Source organism: Pristis pectinata, chromosome 13 (assembly GCF_009764475.1).
Source record: "Pristis pectinata isolate sPriPec2 chromosome 13, sPriPec2.1.pri, whole genome shotgun sequence".
NCBI classification, from domain to species: domain Eukaryota; kingdom Metazoa; phylum Chordata; class Chondrichthyes; order Rhinopristiformes; family Pristidae; genus Pristis; species Pristis pectinata.
The window spans coordinates 16232320-16247309 of record NC_067417.1 but is presented as its reverse complement, the minus strand read 5'-3'; the positions used below and the strand labels follow the sequence as shown (position 1 = coordinate 16247309).

Below are 14990 nucleotides of genomic sequence, written 5' to 3'. Positions count from 1 at the left end.
TTCAAGTTATTTGTCCAGATTTTCTGGCTGGCAACCTGCCGGATTGATAAACTAGCTACTCATTGGATGGAGGAGCAGGCATTGAGGAAGGGAGTGATGCTGCCAAGACCATTTAGCAGATGTGGAAGAGATCCCACGGAGGGGAGTTAGGTGGTTAGGATGAGAGAGATTGTCCCTTGGGCTGGAGATAATGTTTGGCAGAAGATGACAGTTAAGGATGGAGCTGGTGGTTGTGGGCTGGTGGGGGCTGCAGAGAATGGTAAGCAGGAGAGATCACTGTTCATTTCTTGAGAGGGATTTCAGAGGGTTGAAGAAGGCCACAGGAGAAATTACTTTTGATAGCAGACCTGTTGATTTTGAGGAGCTTGTTGTTGAGGGGTGGGGCAGTACACGGGTAGGGTACAGATAGTTCTCAAGATAGAATTCAAGCAAATAGCATATGATTGTTGGAAATATTGCAGTGATTCACAGATTAACCTTGTTGGACACATTTGGTCCTTCTCCAGATCCATTAGGCGTGTGCTGTAAAGCCTTTCTCCTGTTGGATTGGCTCTTCTCTTATCTGCTGGATTTCTCAAGGCCCAGAAATTCTGCCCAACATGAATTAAATGTACATCATTTTTTAAAACAAATGGAAGCACTGTGTTTCCTTAAAAGGTTTATCACATGACCTTCTTCCAGGGTAAGGATTAGTTGCCTACCTCTTCTGCCATTCTATTTAACAGGAAGGGAGCAGTTTTTAAGCAAATTGGATTCCAGTTTCAGTTTTTTAACATTTTGAGTTCTCAACCCACTAAAACTGACACAAGGTTGAGGATTAAGCTTGCCCCCAGTGTTTTCCATGAAAGAATCCAAAACCAGGGGCCATAAGTACAAGATGGTAACTAATAATTCCAATTGGAAAATAAGGGACAATGTTTTTACTTAAGAAGATGGTGGCATATGGAAATCACTATCAAAAAGCGTATTAGAGAGCTCGGATGCATTCGGAAAGGAACTAGATAAGTACAGGAGAGAAAAGAGAAAAGGAAGATATCCTGAAAGTCTGTGATGAGGTAGATGGAATGGGAGAAGATTTGTGTGGAGCATAAGCACCACCACAGGTTACTTGGGCAAATAGCCTGTTGTTGTGCTGTACATTCCTTGTAATTCAGCACAAGTAAGAAGCAATAATGATTCAATCCATTGAATTACAAGTAATTAAAAGATTTTTTCTCTTTACCAATAAATTCATTGGAACATTGTGGGTCTACAGAAACAAAATTGTTTGTGCCATTTAAGCCTTCATTCTCTGAGTGCTTTGCTGCCTTTTCGATGCACTTCAGCCGGGCCTGGGCCCTCTCTTGCTCTTGCTTTAGCTCCAGATATGCACGGGAAAATGCGTGGAAAATAGATGTTGCTGGAAATGCCATTATTAGGATCCCACTGAGGATGCTACTCAGAGCCACCACCTGACCAGGAATACTCTGAGGCACCATGTCGCCATATCCAACTGTTGTCATAGAAATGATAGCCCACCAATAGGAAGCAGGAATACTGCTGAAGTCTCCTCCTTTCTCCGTCTTATTTTCTGCAAGGTATACAAGCGGTGCAAATAAAGTGACAGACACGCAGAGGAAAAGAAGCAGGAGTCCAAACTCACGAATGCTGCGCTGCACAGTAAGACCCAACGTCTGAAGCCCCAGGGAGTGCCTGGCAAGGCGCATGACGTACAGAATTCTCAAGGCCCGCAATATTCGGAGCACTAGCCCCAATTTTTCCAAATAGATGTTGCTTCCTGAAGATCTATAACTGTCGCCAGGTCCTTTGTCAACCAAAAGCGAAACATAATATGGTAGAATTGCCAATATGTCAATAATATTCAAAGGTCCTCTCAGAAACTGCCACTTGCTTCGTGCCTGGATAAAACGTAACACAAACTCCAAGGAGAACCAGGCTACACAGATGGTTTCTATTATAAACATGTTATAGCACCTCTGGGAACATTTATCCTGCAGACAAAATGCAAAAAAAAGAAATACACATTAGTAATAAAAATATATATTATTTGAATATATCTGAACAGTTCATAGATTATGAATATCATTAATTCAAAGTTTTTCTCCCTTTTCACTTATTATCTGATAAATCTTGTAATCATTTATTTATCTTGAATATTATAAAAAAAAACTTATTACTGATTAGGACTTCCATTATTAATGTTTAGAGAATGGTGGCAAACATTTGGTTTGTTGCAAATCATAGCCAGAAGCTGCCTACTAAACTCGAGACAGCTCTGTAATAGTATTCTTGCTGATAAATCAAAGACTTGGGTTCAGAAAAATAAGCATATATCGTCTGTGCTAAAACATCAGCACAATTCTGAAGAAATCAGAATGAGGCAATCTTTTGGAGGAAACATTAAACCAAGATCCTATCTGTCATGTTAGGTGAATATTAAGGATTTTGCACTTATAAAACAGCAGGAAGTTCTCTTAGCATTTGCAGCTCTGATTGCTCTTCAGATATAGGAAATCAAGAAACCACTGAGTGTGCTGTATTTGAGGAAGACTATGTGTAGTGCTGATATTCTGGCTGTAATGTTCAGGAGTTATGTTCCAAAACTAGCTGTATCTTTAAACAAGCTATTCCAATGCAACTATAATACTGGCATCTCCCTAACAAAGCAGGACATTACTTCACTGGGTCCTGTCCACAAAAAACAGCAAGAATTCAATTTAGCCAATTCCCACCAATCAGTTTTCTTAATCACTGGTGGTGATGGAGGTGCAGTCAACAGTGGGTGGCACACTGCAGCTAGTAGAGCTGCCACATCACAGTCCATTGACTCAGGTTCAGTCTGATCTCTGGTGCTGCCTGTGTGGAGTTTGCACATTGTCCCTGTGACTGCACGAGTTTCCTCCCACATCCCAAGGATGTACAAGTTGGGAGGTTAATGGGCCACTGTGAATTGCCCCAAATGTGCAGGTAAGTGAGAGATTCTGGGGTGAGTCGACGGGAATGTGAAGAGAATAAAAATGGGATTTGTGCCGGATTAATGTAAATGGGTGCTCAAAGATTGGTGCGGACTTGATGGACTAAAGAATCTGTTTCCATGCTGTATCACTGTACTCCAATAACTGGGTTGCTTTGATTCTGCTGGCATTACTTAGCTCCAAATCTCTTGGTGCACCATGGACAATAGAGCTGAACTCCAGTGATAAAATGACTTCAAGGAAACACTTAACCTAAGACATCACAGAAGGAGTTCCTCAGGCATCGTCCTGGGTTTAACATCTCCAGCATTCACCTAGAATGAAAATTCATGGATTACTGTACAGATGTTAGCTATTAGAAGGCAAGCTCTTAAATGTTCTCTCATCACTTCCCAGATATCCTTGTGGAGATATTAGCTATCTTAATAATAAAGGGAGTTTAATGAAATATTAATTGGAAGTACACATCCATTAAAATAGCAGAAGGTTAAAAGAATGTATTATGCATTAATTGGCTAACATTAGCTTGATTCTTTTTTTGCTCCCACTTTTAGCTTTGTTGATGCAATAAAATGACAACAAAGTCATAATTGCACTGTTGCAAATTCGTTATTCAGTCCTTCATTGAGTTAAATAAATCAAAATTGATATTTTACATTAACCTTGCATGGGAATTGTTTAATTTGATTGGATAATACAATGCAAAAAGACTGTATTCATTCTGATTGTACAGTAATCCACATGAAGTTGTATAACTTCTTCAAAATTTAAAGTTTAACAATGAACTCCATTCTCCTCAACCTTAACATTGTAATTTAAGAAACAATTCACATGGATGACTGAAAAAATTCCAGAAATCTGAAAAAAATGAAAATCAAAACCAGTGAATATCCAAAGGAGAGTAACAAGAATTTATTGCGAGGCTACTAATTGGAAACCTGATTTTACCATACAAAGAATTCCAATTACCCGATTTGTGTGATGTGGTAAGCGTATCCTGATATATGGCTGATGTTTTTGGCTTTGGGGATTGCAATGACTAATTGACCTCCATGGTATAAAAATCAATTGAAATCAAACTCATTTTGTCATCTGGAAATCAATGTGGATTTTGTGTTGTCAAACTAGTGACAGACTTTAACATGGCATGCCTCATTATCATGGGGTAAAGACAATTACTGTGGTTCGAGCTGTATCTGGAAAGAGAAGCACTCAGTAGAGACCTCAACAATATTATATGGCTTGTATTAAAATCGTTTTAAAGGGCCAGTGCCTACAATGAGAAGACTATCTAAAGAATACATGTAGAAGTTAAATGACTTTATTTTCTCAGTTTAAATAACTCCTCAATGAAAATGTTATTTTACTTATACTATGCAGACAGTACAGGGTACTTAATGATTAAGCTTGTCAGCCATATTGTACAACAGATGTATCAGGAATCTGCGTTGGCATACTGTCAACATGACATATTAGTTGCTTATTGAAAGGCAAGAGTCTTGCTGTGAATGATATATCTCGAGAGATTAATCCTATTTTCTGGATCATTTGGAGTGATGTTTATTCATACAAATTGAATGTGGAATATACTGACAGAACATAAAAGAAAAATTATTGAATGTAACAGATGCCTAAGAATTTGGGAAATGTTGAAAGAGACATCTGTATTTCAGATGTGATTTTGTGCTGCAGGCTTAAGGCTTTTCTCACAGTTTATTGAATTTATTTTTTCAGAAATAGAGGCACTAGCTGGAAATTCAAATGCTGATGTTCCATCAGTTTAAAGGAGCAAAGCATCTCACCCCAGCAGGAAACCTTGTGAAAACTTGTTTTATTGTGAAATTGAAAAAGGCTCTTCAATGAGATATAAAAATGCATTTGCATATCTCAGATTTGAAATAAGCAGTTTTAAACTGAATGTCTAAGAATTTTTCAAAAGAATTGTGAAAATGTTGTCCCAGAAGAATATAGATGTACAATGAATTGTTGGGTGTAAAAGTCAGACAGATATGTACTTAGAAAGTAAGGTTAATAAAGCACATGAAGACCAGAGAGGAACTTAGATTTAAAATAAGTAAAGTTGCCACAACCCAAAATATGGTTTAAGTAGATCAGTAACGGAAATAATCTTGTTACTTTAATTTCTGTTGTAGAATTTAGTGCAATTGCAAAATAACCTCATTCATAATTTTTGTCTTGCTTTCCATCTGTCTGCCACGCTCAAGTGAAAGCAGCTTCTGCGCTGTTTGCTCTGTGTTTCTGCCTTAGTTTAATGTGGCATATGCTACTATTTGCTCCCCAAGCTTATTTATTTTGCAGTCAAATCAAAAGGAACAGGATTTCCAATCACATACTGTGACAAGAAGTAACCAATTCTACTTTGCCTAGTTTTGCAGGAATTCCTTTAATCAATTAACTGATCATAAAAGATTATTTAAAAGAAAAGCCCTAGGCACGATCGGTAATGAGCCCCGAGCAAAATCTGCAAAGGCATTAAACAGTCTGAATGTTAATCAAGTAATTGATAAAACTGCTTGTTCCGAACAAAAAGACAATACTATAAGTAAATAAAGCATGTATGATTTTAATAAGAGAAAGTGAATTTTAAAAGTTGAACTCAGTGCTGTGGTCGTAAAATAAAAATTAAGAGATTTTCCTTTTTTTGGGACAACATTGTGACTTTGATCTTTGAACATGTTGAACAGTTACTTTTTACATCCTATAAAAATGATGTGCATTGGATTATCAATAGCATGACTCATACAGAGAAACCTGTATTGTGCAGTGAAAGTACTTCAAGTTAGCCATGCTCACTGACATTTTGCTGAACAAAATCAATGTAGATGATTTTGTGCATCAGCAATACAGGTGTGAGGAAAGGTGAAAGAGGATAAATTTACTTGCCTTGGAAGACACTCTAGAGGTGACCGATTGGAAGCATGAAGGATTTAATAAAATATATTTAGGATACAATCAGGAGAGATGAGTTAGTAATTAGGAACCTTGGACTGAGAGGAGAAATCAGTTGTAAAGATTTCATCTGGAAAATAAAAGTTATGAACTAATGTAATGCTGCAGCAGTATATAGATAATGATTTAATGACAATAAGTTATAATTCCTTTAATGTAATAAAGCATCCCAAGATGATTATGGAAGCAATTTTCAAACAGGATTTAACACCAAATCCCATGCAGATATCTGTAGACAGCTGAGGTAGCTTTTATGAAGTTTCTCCAAGAAGGAAATAAAGGTAGAGAGGTGGGCGGGTGTAGGGAGGGAACTCTAGAGTTTAGGAACTTGGCAGCCAGAGGTGTGTCCAAGATGGAGAAATGAAAATTAGGGATACTCAAGACAGTAGAATAGGAGGAATGCAAAGATCCTGGAAGGTGAAGGGTCAGAGGGATTACAGAGAAAGGGAGAGGTGAGTCCATGAAGGTATTTGAACATTTTTAAATTAAGGCATTGGTGGACCAGGAATCAAAGTAGGACAGTGGGACAATTAAAAGCATCTGTGGAGGGAGAATGGGGCAAGGAGTTGTGGTTGGGACAGCTCAATGTTAAATGAATTGATGTCTAGGCCTAATCACCTTTCATGTTCCAAAAAAAATTCTCAGGCAAAAATAATCTGCATAATACAATAATGTCTCAGTGATTATGTTAGAAATTAATTCTTTCTTCAATGATTTTTTTCCTTATATCCCACCAGCAGCCATAATATTTATTCATTTGAATACCATCATACCTTAAACATTTTTACCATATTCAGAATTGCTGGAATATCTGTTTAATTTTATTCTAAAAAAATTCCAATAAGTCTCACCAAATGAAGAATGGTGGTGCACATATAAGATCTGACCACAAATATAGTCGAATATATATGTCAAAAATCTTTGTTTAATATGCTTTGTAAGTTACAAAATTATTAATCATCTTAAGAAAACATACCATGTATTTCTTTACAAAAAGAGAAGCAGTGAAAGTGCAAGTATCTGCACTTCCAAGTATCTGGTAATTCAGTTCAAACTGTAGCATTGTCAGCATCTAATGAAAATGTACCTATACAATGCACCTCCTGCCCTCTCAGAAGACTGGTGGATGATACAGGGACTAATGAGATGATGAATCATAAAATGAGAAAGAATGTGATTTTTGAGACCATAGACTATTAATTTCTAAAGGCCTCAGGCAAAAATAGAGCAGAGTACCTTGATGCTCCAGTGAGCTTTGTAGACAGTGAGAGAATGAGATAGCAAAACTTAGTGTATAACTCCTTGGGTATTTGCAAGCATTACGTGCACTGTTCTCTAGTTATGTGTAGGTGGTTGACTCTGAGCTGGTATGACCCTTTCCGTGTGTGGCTGATGACAGAAAAACTTTCATGACCTCAGGTCATGCTAAAATGGTGCACAGTCAAAAAGTGCTTTTGATGGATAGTTATTAAAGTTATTGTAGGGAAAGGTTGTGAACAATTTGGACATGATATGGCTCCAACAAACATCAGTGGAATAAATGGCAAGATAACCTGCTAAGTAGTTTAGTTGAGGAATGGATAAGGATATCAAACCTATTTTTCTTCAAACAGCACTGTAAATGCCATTATATCCACCCGAGTATGATGAGACTTTGGTTTATTATCTTCACCAAAAATTTGCACTTCCAACAATAAAATAGTGCATTGCTTTAAATTATTATGTTAGGTTTATGTAATGCATTGGTGTACAAGTTCCAAACCTCTGACCAAGACCAAGATTACTACCACTGAGTCCCTTGCTGCTGGTTTTCGGTTTTGATGTCAAAATGTTCGACATACAGGTAAGAGAGAAACTGCCTTAAATTTTAATCCTGATGTTTCTAACATTATAAAAGAATTGGCATGCTAGCCAATACACAAAGCGCTGGAGGAACTCAGCAGGTCAGGCAACGTCTGTAGAAGGAAATGGCCAGTCGACATTTCGGGTCAAGAGCCTTCATAACGTCAACTCTCAATTTCCCTCTATAGATGCTGCCTGAACCGCTGAGTCCTGATGAAGGGTCTTGACCCGAAACGTCGACTGCCCATTTCCCTCCTTAGATGCTGCCTGACCTGCTGAGTTCCTTCAGCTCTTTGTGTGTTGGCTGCAGTCTCTTGTGTCTCCATCTGGCATGCTAGCCAGCACTTTTTTAAGCTCGTTGAAATAACTTATCAAAGATAGGGGTTCAGAGCTTTGCATGTGTTCCAATTATCAAAATTAATTGGATTGTGTTTTCTGCCTCAAAAATAGAAGGGGAAACAAATCTGCCCCTACAGTATGACTTCACCATTAACAAAGCTTCTTTGATTATGTTATGGCATTAAAACATTTTCAACACTTTAGGTAAAAATACAGATGAACCAATTTTGAAAGAAACAACTTATGTTTGTATAAAGGCAAAATCACATCAAGCAGAAAAATGTAATTGCCAAAACAAATAAACTTCAGCATGCATGTGGCCGAATAATACTACCTTCAGGAGGTGGTCAAGATTTCTCTTTGGTTTGTTTATGAAAATCATTAAAACTTTCTGTCCACCTACATGTGGCATGAAACAAAAATGAGCTGCTGGAGGAACTCCGTGGATCAGGTAGCATCAGTAGATGGAAATTGCCAGTGGGCGTTTTGGTTGAGACCTTTCATCAAGACTCTACATTCTGAGTTACTCCAGCAGCTTGTTTTTTGCTCCAGATTCTAGTATCAGCTGTGGCATGGCTAAAATTGTTAGATTTATGCTCCCTCATCAAGGAAGACACCTTAAGATACATTTTTTAAAAAATCAACAATGTTTCTCATTCATCCAGAATAACTCAAATTACCCTTAAATGAAAATTGGCAGTACACATGGGCAGCTATTAGAACTGGGTCAATTCTGTCAAGGGCAGATAACGTTAAAGTTTGTTTGGTGTTAATAGTTCAAAATGAAAACAGTTTGGCCAATCTCGATTAAACTTCCATTGCAAGCTTAAACACTGATAAATCTCTCTCTCTGTTTTAATCTGATGGGCATTAATCTGACAAAGGATTGAAGGAGGTCAGATTTGGTCAAAGGTGAAAATCTTAAATAACTTAAAAGATTCTGAAGTCTATCTGTCTGGACCGCGAGTTCAGAAGTTCTTCAAAAGAAAAGTTTATTGAAAGCTTCATATTTGTCCATTAATCTATCTTAACTTGAATTTCTCTTACTTGGGCTGTTTAATGTATGGCAAAGTTTTGTTTAATTTCTGCCTGCAAATTTTCTTCTTTTATTGTACAGTATTTATCTTGAAATATCAAAATCTAATTTGGTATCTTCATATTAAAGCATTCAGTTTTATTATAAGTTTCTTTCTCAACAACTAATTTGGTTCAGTTGAAACATCTACACATTTTGAAATAAGAAGAAATAGGGAATATTTAAAATAGGGAATGTTTCCCACCAATGAAGCATTTAAATGTGCAGTCACTGTTGTAATGAAGCACAAGGGTAGGATGGAAGTGATGGAGGGAGGGGTACAGCACATCTAATCCAAATTGGTGGTTTTGCACCTACAAGCCCACACCTTCACCCCACAACATTAAGAATGTGCATGTATGCCCTCCAAAAGCCAGCAAATTTAAATTCCTGTACATGGTATTATACAAAGAATTGAGGCACAAGGCCTTATAAACAGCATTGAGATGGATAGCCAGACAAAAGTGCACTTTCTCATTTCTCATATTTCCTTATTGCATAGGAGGAAGCCATTCAGACCAACAAGTCTATGCCAGGTCTCAGAGCAATCCCATTAGTCCCACTGCCCCACTTATTTCTCTGTAACTTAATCTCTCTTGAATGCCCATGAACACCCTTCCCCTCTCCTACTACTCACCTACACTAAGGGGGGAATTTACAGTTGTCAGCTCACCTAACAAGTAACACGTCTTTTGAATGTCGGAGGAAACCAGAGCTCCCATAAGGAAACCCCCTACTGGAGAACATGCAAACTCCACAAAGACAGCACCGGAAGTTAGACTGCAACCTGATGACGAGCCGTGGCACAGCAGCAGTACCGGCAGTGCCACTGTGGGGGTGAATCGTGGGCAACAGTCCCTCAGCACTGCACCGAAACATCCACCTAGATTTGATGTTCAAGAATTCGGAGTAGTACCTGCAATGCTAGCCTTCAGAATCAGAATCAGGTTTATTATCACTGACATATGTCCTGAAATGTGTTGTTTTTGTGGCAGCAAGACAATAAAGACATAAAAATTACTATAATTTACAAAAATAAATAAATAGTGCAAAAGAGGAATAATGAGGTAGTGTTCATGAGTTCATGAACAGTTCAGAAATCTGAAAGCAGAGGGGAAGAAGCTGTTCCTGAAATGTTGAATGTGGGTCTTCAGGCTCCTGTACCTCCTCCCCGATGGTAGTACCGTGAAGAGGGCATGTCCCAGGTGGTGAGGGTGCTTAATGATGGACTCATTTCGTTTGACTCAGAAGCAAGGATTCTTATTAAAGCAAGTGGTGTTAGACACTAGCGTTTACAAATTAGATCTCACTCTGTTTTTGTGCACCAAACATGTGCTGCATATAGCATTAATGCTCACTCAGATCTCCTGAAAAAAAAATTATTTTGGGCAAAAATATATTTAAAGAAGTACTGTGACCCTGATTCATGCACTGATGTAGGATCAGGTGTTATGGCACAAATTTATGTGCTGAAATGGGATGAGGTGCTATGGTGCAGGTTCGTGCACTAAAATGGGAGCAGTGCGATTCCTGTTAGGGATGCCTGCAGAGCACAGAGATCACACTATTGCCACACTAACTGTTGACGACTAAGTTAGTGCTTCAAGAAGCCTCTCCGTGATAGTCACAATACAGCAACTGAAACAGTTGCCATGGAGGTGACATAAAATACATGGGAGGAAGGTCACAGCACCCTGCCTTATGTCTGGGCATCCACTTCCCCCCACCAACCCCCACCCTCCACCCCCACTCCTCAGCCATGGGATGATCTGACCCAATCCACTCCCATGCCATAAGCACCCCCAAGCCATTGCAATGTGCAGGATGATCAAAGGATTAGTGATTGCAGACACAGCTTGCAAAAAAATTAACAAAAGTGTTGTGATCAGAGCACCACTGATTAATTCCCTGCAATGCTAGTCATAAAACAATGAGACTGGGAGATGCCAAGTGTGACTGTGCAGGCCTTTTAGTTCTATGTCGGTCAGAGACCCTGGGCGATGTGCTGCTAGAATTTGTGCCAGTAACCAAGATTATAGGTTTCCTCCACAAGCTCCAGTTTCTACCAACTGTGGAGGAAATGCGTGGTGCCCAACCTATGACATCATTAACTGCGTGACTGACACCAGGCAAACATCAGCCCTGTGAATCTCTCTCCTTCTCCCCCTCTTATACGCACACACAGGGACACACGCACACTTACAAAGTGGCCGGGCCAATTTCACGATTGGTGCGACACAAACCAACAACGATCTAACACGCAGAGGACCACTTTTATGTACAATATGCACGAACAAAATATATGCAAATTGGCCCAATTTGTAGGCAAAGAAAGTTCCATTGCAGTAATGGTTAATGAGATTGTAGGTGGGCTTATAACGACCACGGTTGTCAAATACATTTCCAATCTATACATTATTTGCCTCGGTCACTCTCTGAAAAGACCAGATAACTTCGTCATTGGGATTTGACTATGTTGGACGCCATTTAATGGAAAAGAAGTTATTATGTGACCCAGATGTTAAAATGCTGCAACTATATAGATTTATAAGAAGTTTCTCGCCATTGGTATAAAAAACCAGTGGGACTTCGAAATATAATGACAGGGCATTTTTGAAATAAGGGGACTTACCCGGTCTTCTTCTGACCTTAAATCTGGCATTGTACCAATGCAAAGACTAACTACTGTGATAGTGACAAATAAAATGGAGAGACAGGCAAACACTTTCCCAGGCAGTCCTGACTGAGGATTCTCCACCATATCTCGCAGTTTGCCCATGTAGTAACCCAATTTGCCGCTCGCAACCAGAGCATCGACCTCCTCCTTCTCCACCTCAGTCTCCTCTCCTCTCCTGATCTTGGCCACCTCTCGGACTCTCTGAATGAGCTTCCTGCGGCAACAGGCCTCCAGGTTGGCCTCCTCTATCCCCCAGTAAACGAGCTCTTCTTGGAAGGACAGGGCACACATCTCTCTCAAAAGCCGCAGTTTGCCCGCAGAAATGAAGGTGATGATCATGCGGAAAGCGCATGGGTTCCGATCAAAGAAATACTCGTTGGAGGATTCGTCGTAATCGTCGCAGATCTGCACGATTTCTTCATAGTTGCGGCAAAACTTCAATTTCCCAAGTCTTGTAAGCGGGAATTCATCCAAAGTTAGCCAGGGCACCAAATACTTGGTTCCCCCCACGTTGAGGATGATATGTTGCTTCTGGTTTGTTTGGCTCTGTTGATTTGCACGGCGGATCCACCCCGACCGGCGATAGAAGGCTCCTTTGACAGGGGAAGTTTCGGCGTGAATTAAGGGAGCAATCTGATTCAAGGTACTACACGACGAGTCGCTCAGGTTACTGTAGTCGTTTTCGCTGCTTCGGGAAATGATGGGCATGGTGAAATCAGTGCGTTACAGAGGGCGGCAAAGTCATCTGTGCAGAAAGAAGAGGGTTATATGGAGACATCTGTGCGCCTTTAAAATCAATAGTCAGAGCCAACACGGAACACTTAGATATAACAAGAAGCATTGACTTATTCAGAAGGGGACACAATGTCCTGTGGCAGAGACTTACAGTAGAACCGAAGGTCCTCGACCTGAAGCGTTGATTGTTGAGCGTTTTCAACACTTTTTAAGTGTCTCTCTGTATTTTTCTTTCGTTGATGTATGTCCCACTTCCACTGATTAGATTCTCAAGAGCAGCAAGCCGAGCTTCAACTTTTTAAATCTGCCTTAATTGCTCGAAGCGTTCATTACCCCGACTGAGCCCACGTCCCCTTCCTTCGATGGCTTGGAGTTTACCAGTGAAGTATGTGCTTGGTAGGGAATAATCTAACTTCCTAGTGTAGATCTGGCATTCACCATACCCACAGTGAAATGCACCGGGTGCGTTCGACCTCACCTCTCTTACCCCTGGGATGCAAATTCAAATGGGACTTAAACATTAAACTGGGCATAAACTGGGCTGGTTCGAAAATTTCAGGTCGTAAGTGCCTTACAATTTCGGATAGCTCCTAATTAACATGGTTCACGGAGGATAAAGGAGCAAGCTGCTGTTGGGAAAAGCCTCCTCTCTCCTCCCTGTCGTTTTGGTGGCAAGCTTTCAACCTCACCTAACTGATGTGGAAGTAAGCGCGCCAGAGCCGGTGAAGGGAGAGGCTGGTCTGAGACATCCAGGAGCTGGTAGCAGGCGATTCTAATCATGAATTAGCAGCGAAAATATTGAACTGAAGACCACGCGGAGAAAGGACTTCCAATCACGAAACTTACCGTCACTTTGGAAGCAGTTTAATCCAATGTTAAAATCCACAGGATGATCTCTTGCCTGTTTCAGCACACTGGAGCCACCAACTCCCACAATCAAAGTTTATTATCAGCAAAGACTTCCCCTGATGTTGGGCTTCAATTGTAGACGCCTTTGCTTCACCCCAGTCTTCGCGAAAATACAAGGATTCAAAGCATGACGCCGATACCAACTCCTTGTAGGGGGCAGTCTTCAAAGCGATCGCGCCGGTGCGCGGGGATCCTCCTCGCTCATTGCCAGTCTACTGGGGTCCCAGGACGCAGAAGGGGCGGGGGGTGGATAGAGATGGGGCTGGTCGCCGTCCGCCGGGGAGAAGGGCCACACACGAGCCTCAAACGCACTCCGGCTGAAGCAGGCACAGGCTGGGCGTGGCGTTTGAATGGACGGGACTGGAGTCGAGCGTTTACAGTGTGTGGCCAGTCACAGACGAAACTTTGTGTTGAGCTGTCGTACTGTTCTGGAGGTTTTCCTGAAAGCCGGGACAGTGGGACCAACCGATCAGGGGCAGATGCGCTCCCGTCTCCCCGATGCGGTAGCAGTAATCAAACGGAACCCAGCAACACTCTCGGTTGCAAATCTCTTTTATTTAACTCTATTCAGACACTCCCAGACAAAGTTCGCTATAAGCTTAAAAAACGCTGAGACATCTCTTTGTCACTTTCATGCATTAAGCATGCGAGCGTTTATTTTTTGCGCAATGTTAATATTCTGCTCTGAACCAGTCCCTGACAGGTACGGAGCCAACAGTGGCCGGGAACTGGCGGAGGGTTCTGCTGTGACAGGCTGGAGACTTCACCCCGCAAGACGGGAGCCCTGAGGGTGGCGCCTTTCCAATGAAAGAGCGGTGCACCTTTTGATTTCCACCTGAATACTTGCATCGTTTCTTGAGCACACTAGACGGAGCTGCACACTTCCCGGACCAATTTCTTATCCGTCTTCTCATTTTCGTAAAGGCCAATTTCCTGTGGGGAACAATTTAATCGACACAGAACCGGTCTCTTGGAAACGTGTGAAATGATAGTGTGAAAATCAAGAAACAACAGTAGATTCGGGAAATCTAAAATAAAATCAGAAAATGCTGGAAACACTCAGCGGGACAGGCAGCATCTGTGGGAAGAGAAGCGTCGAAGACTCTTGGACCGGTTGCCAGTGTACCATGGAGAGTTGCAGAGAGAGGCGAAGCCCCGCCACCACAACAGAGTTCAGACTCCAGGTTATGGGACAACGAACAATCTGCTGGGAGAACTCAGTGGTCGGGCAGCGTCTCTGGGGGAAAAATGACCTGCTGCTTCCCTCTGGCAGAATGTTTGTTGCTCCATATTCCAGCTTCTGCAGTCTCTTGTGTCTCCATGTATGGAAATTGTGACCAGCAGTGTCAATACCTGGCACTTGCATCAGCTCTGGACTCCATTAGAAATAACCAGAGCGCATACTGAGCTTCTTAAATCAGCCGATTGAGTTTTTAACAGATACCAGACTGATTCCCCTGGAGTGAAG

General features: G+C 40.9%; 1 protein-coding gene across 1 annotated transcript; it reads right to left on the bottom strand.

Moving 5' to 3' along the window:
• Positions 1-1190: 1190 nt before the first annotated feature.
• On the bottom strand, positions 1191-13601 carry kcng4a (potassium voltage-gated channel, subfamily G, member 4a). The gene is made up of 3 exons (XM_052028684.1): positions 13460-13601; positions 11834-12623; positions 1191-1991 (listed from the first exon to the last, which is right to left on the bottom strand). The coding sequence occupies exons 2-3, from the start codon at positions 12584-12586 to the stop codon at positions 1191-1193; spliced, it is 1554 nt and encodes a 517-aa protein (XP_051884644.1). The 5' UTR covers positions 12587-12623; positions 13460-13601.
• Between the last annotated feature and the right edge of the window lie 1389 nt (positions 13602-14990).

Excerpts from the sequence above, each read along its gene's own strand:
- kcng4a (XM_052028684.1), bottom strand. The coding sequence starts at position 12,586 with ATGCCCATCATTTCCCGAAGCAGCGAAAACGACTACAGTAACCTGAGC. Across the intron at positions 1,992-11,833 it reads TAAGGTCAGAAGAAGACCGG|GATAAATGTTCCCAGAGGTG; the intron begins GTAAGTCCCCTT and ends TTTTGTCTGCAG.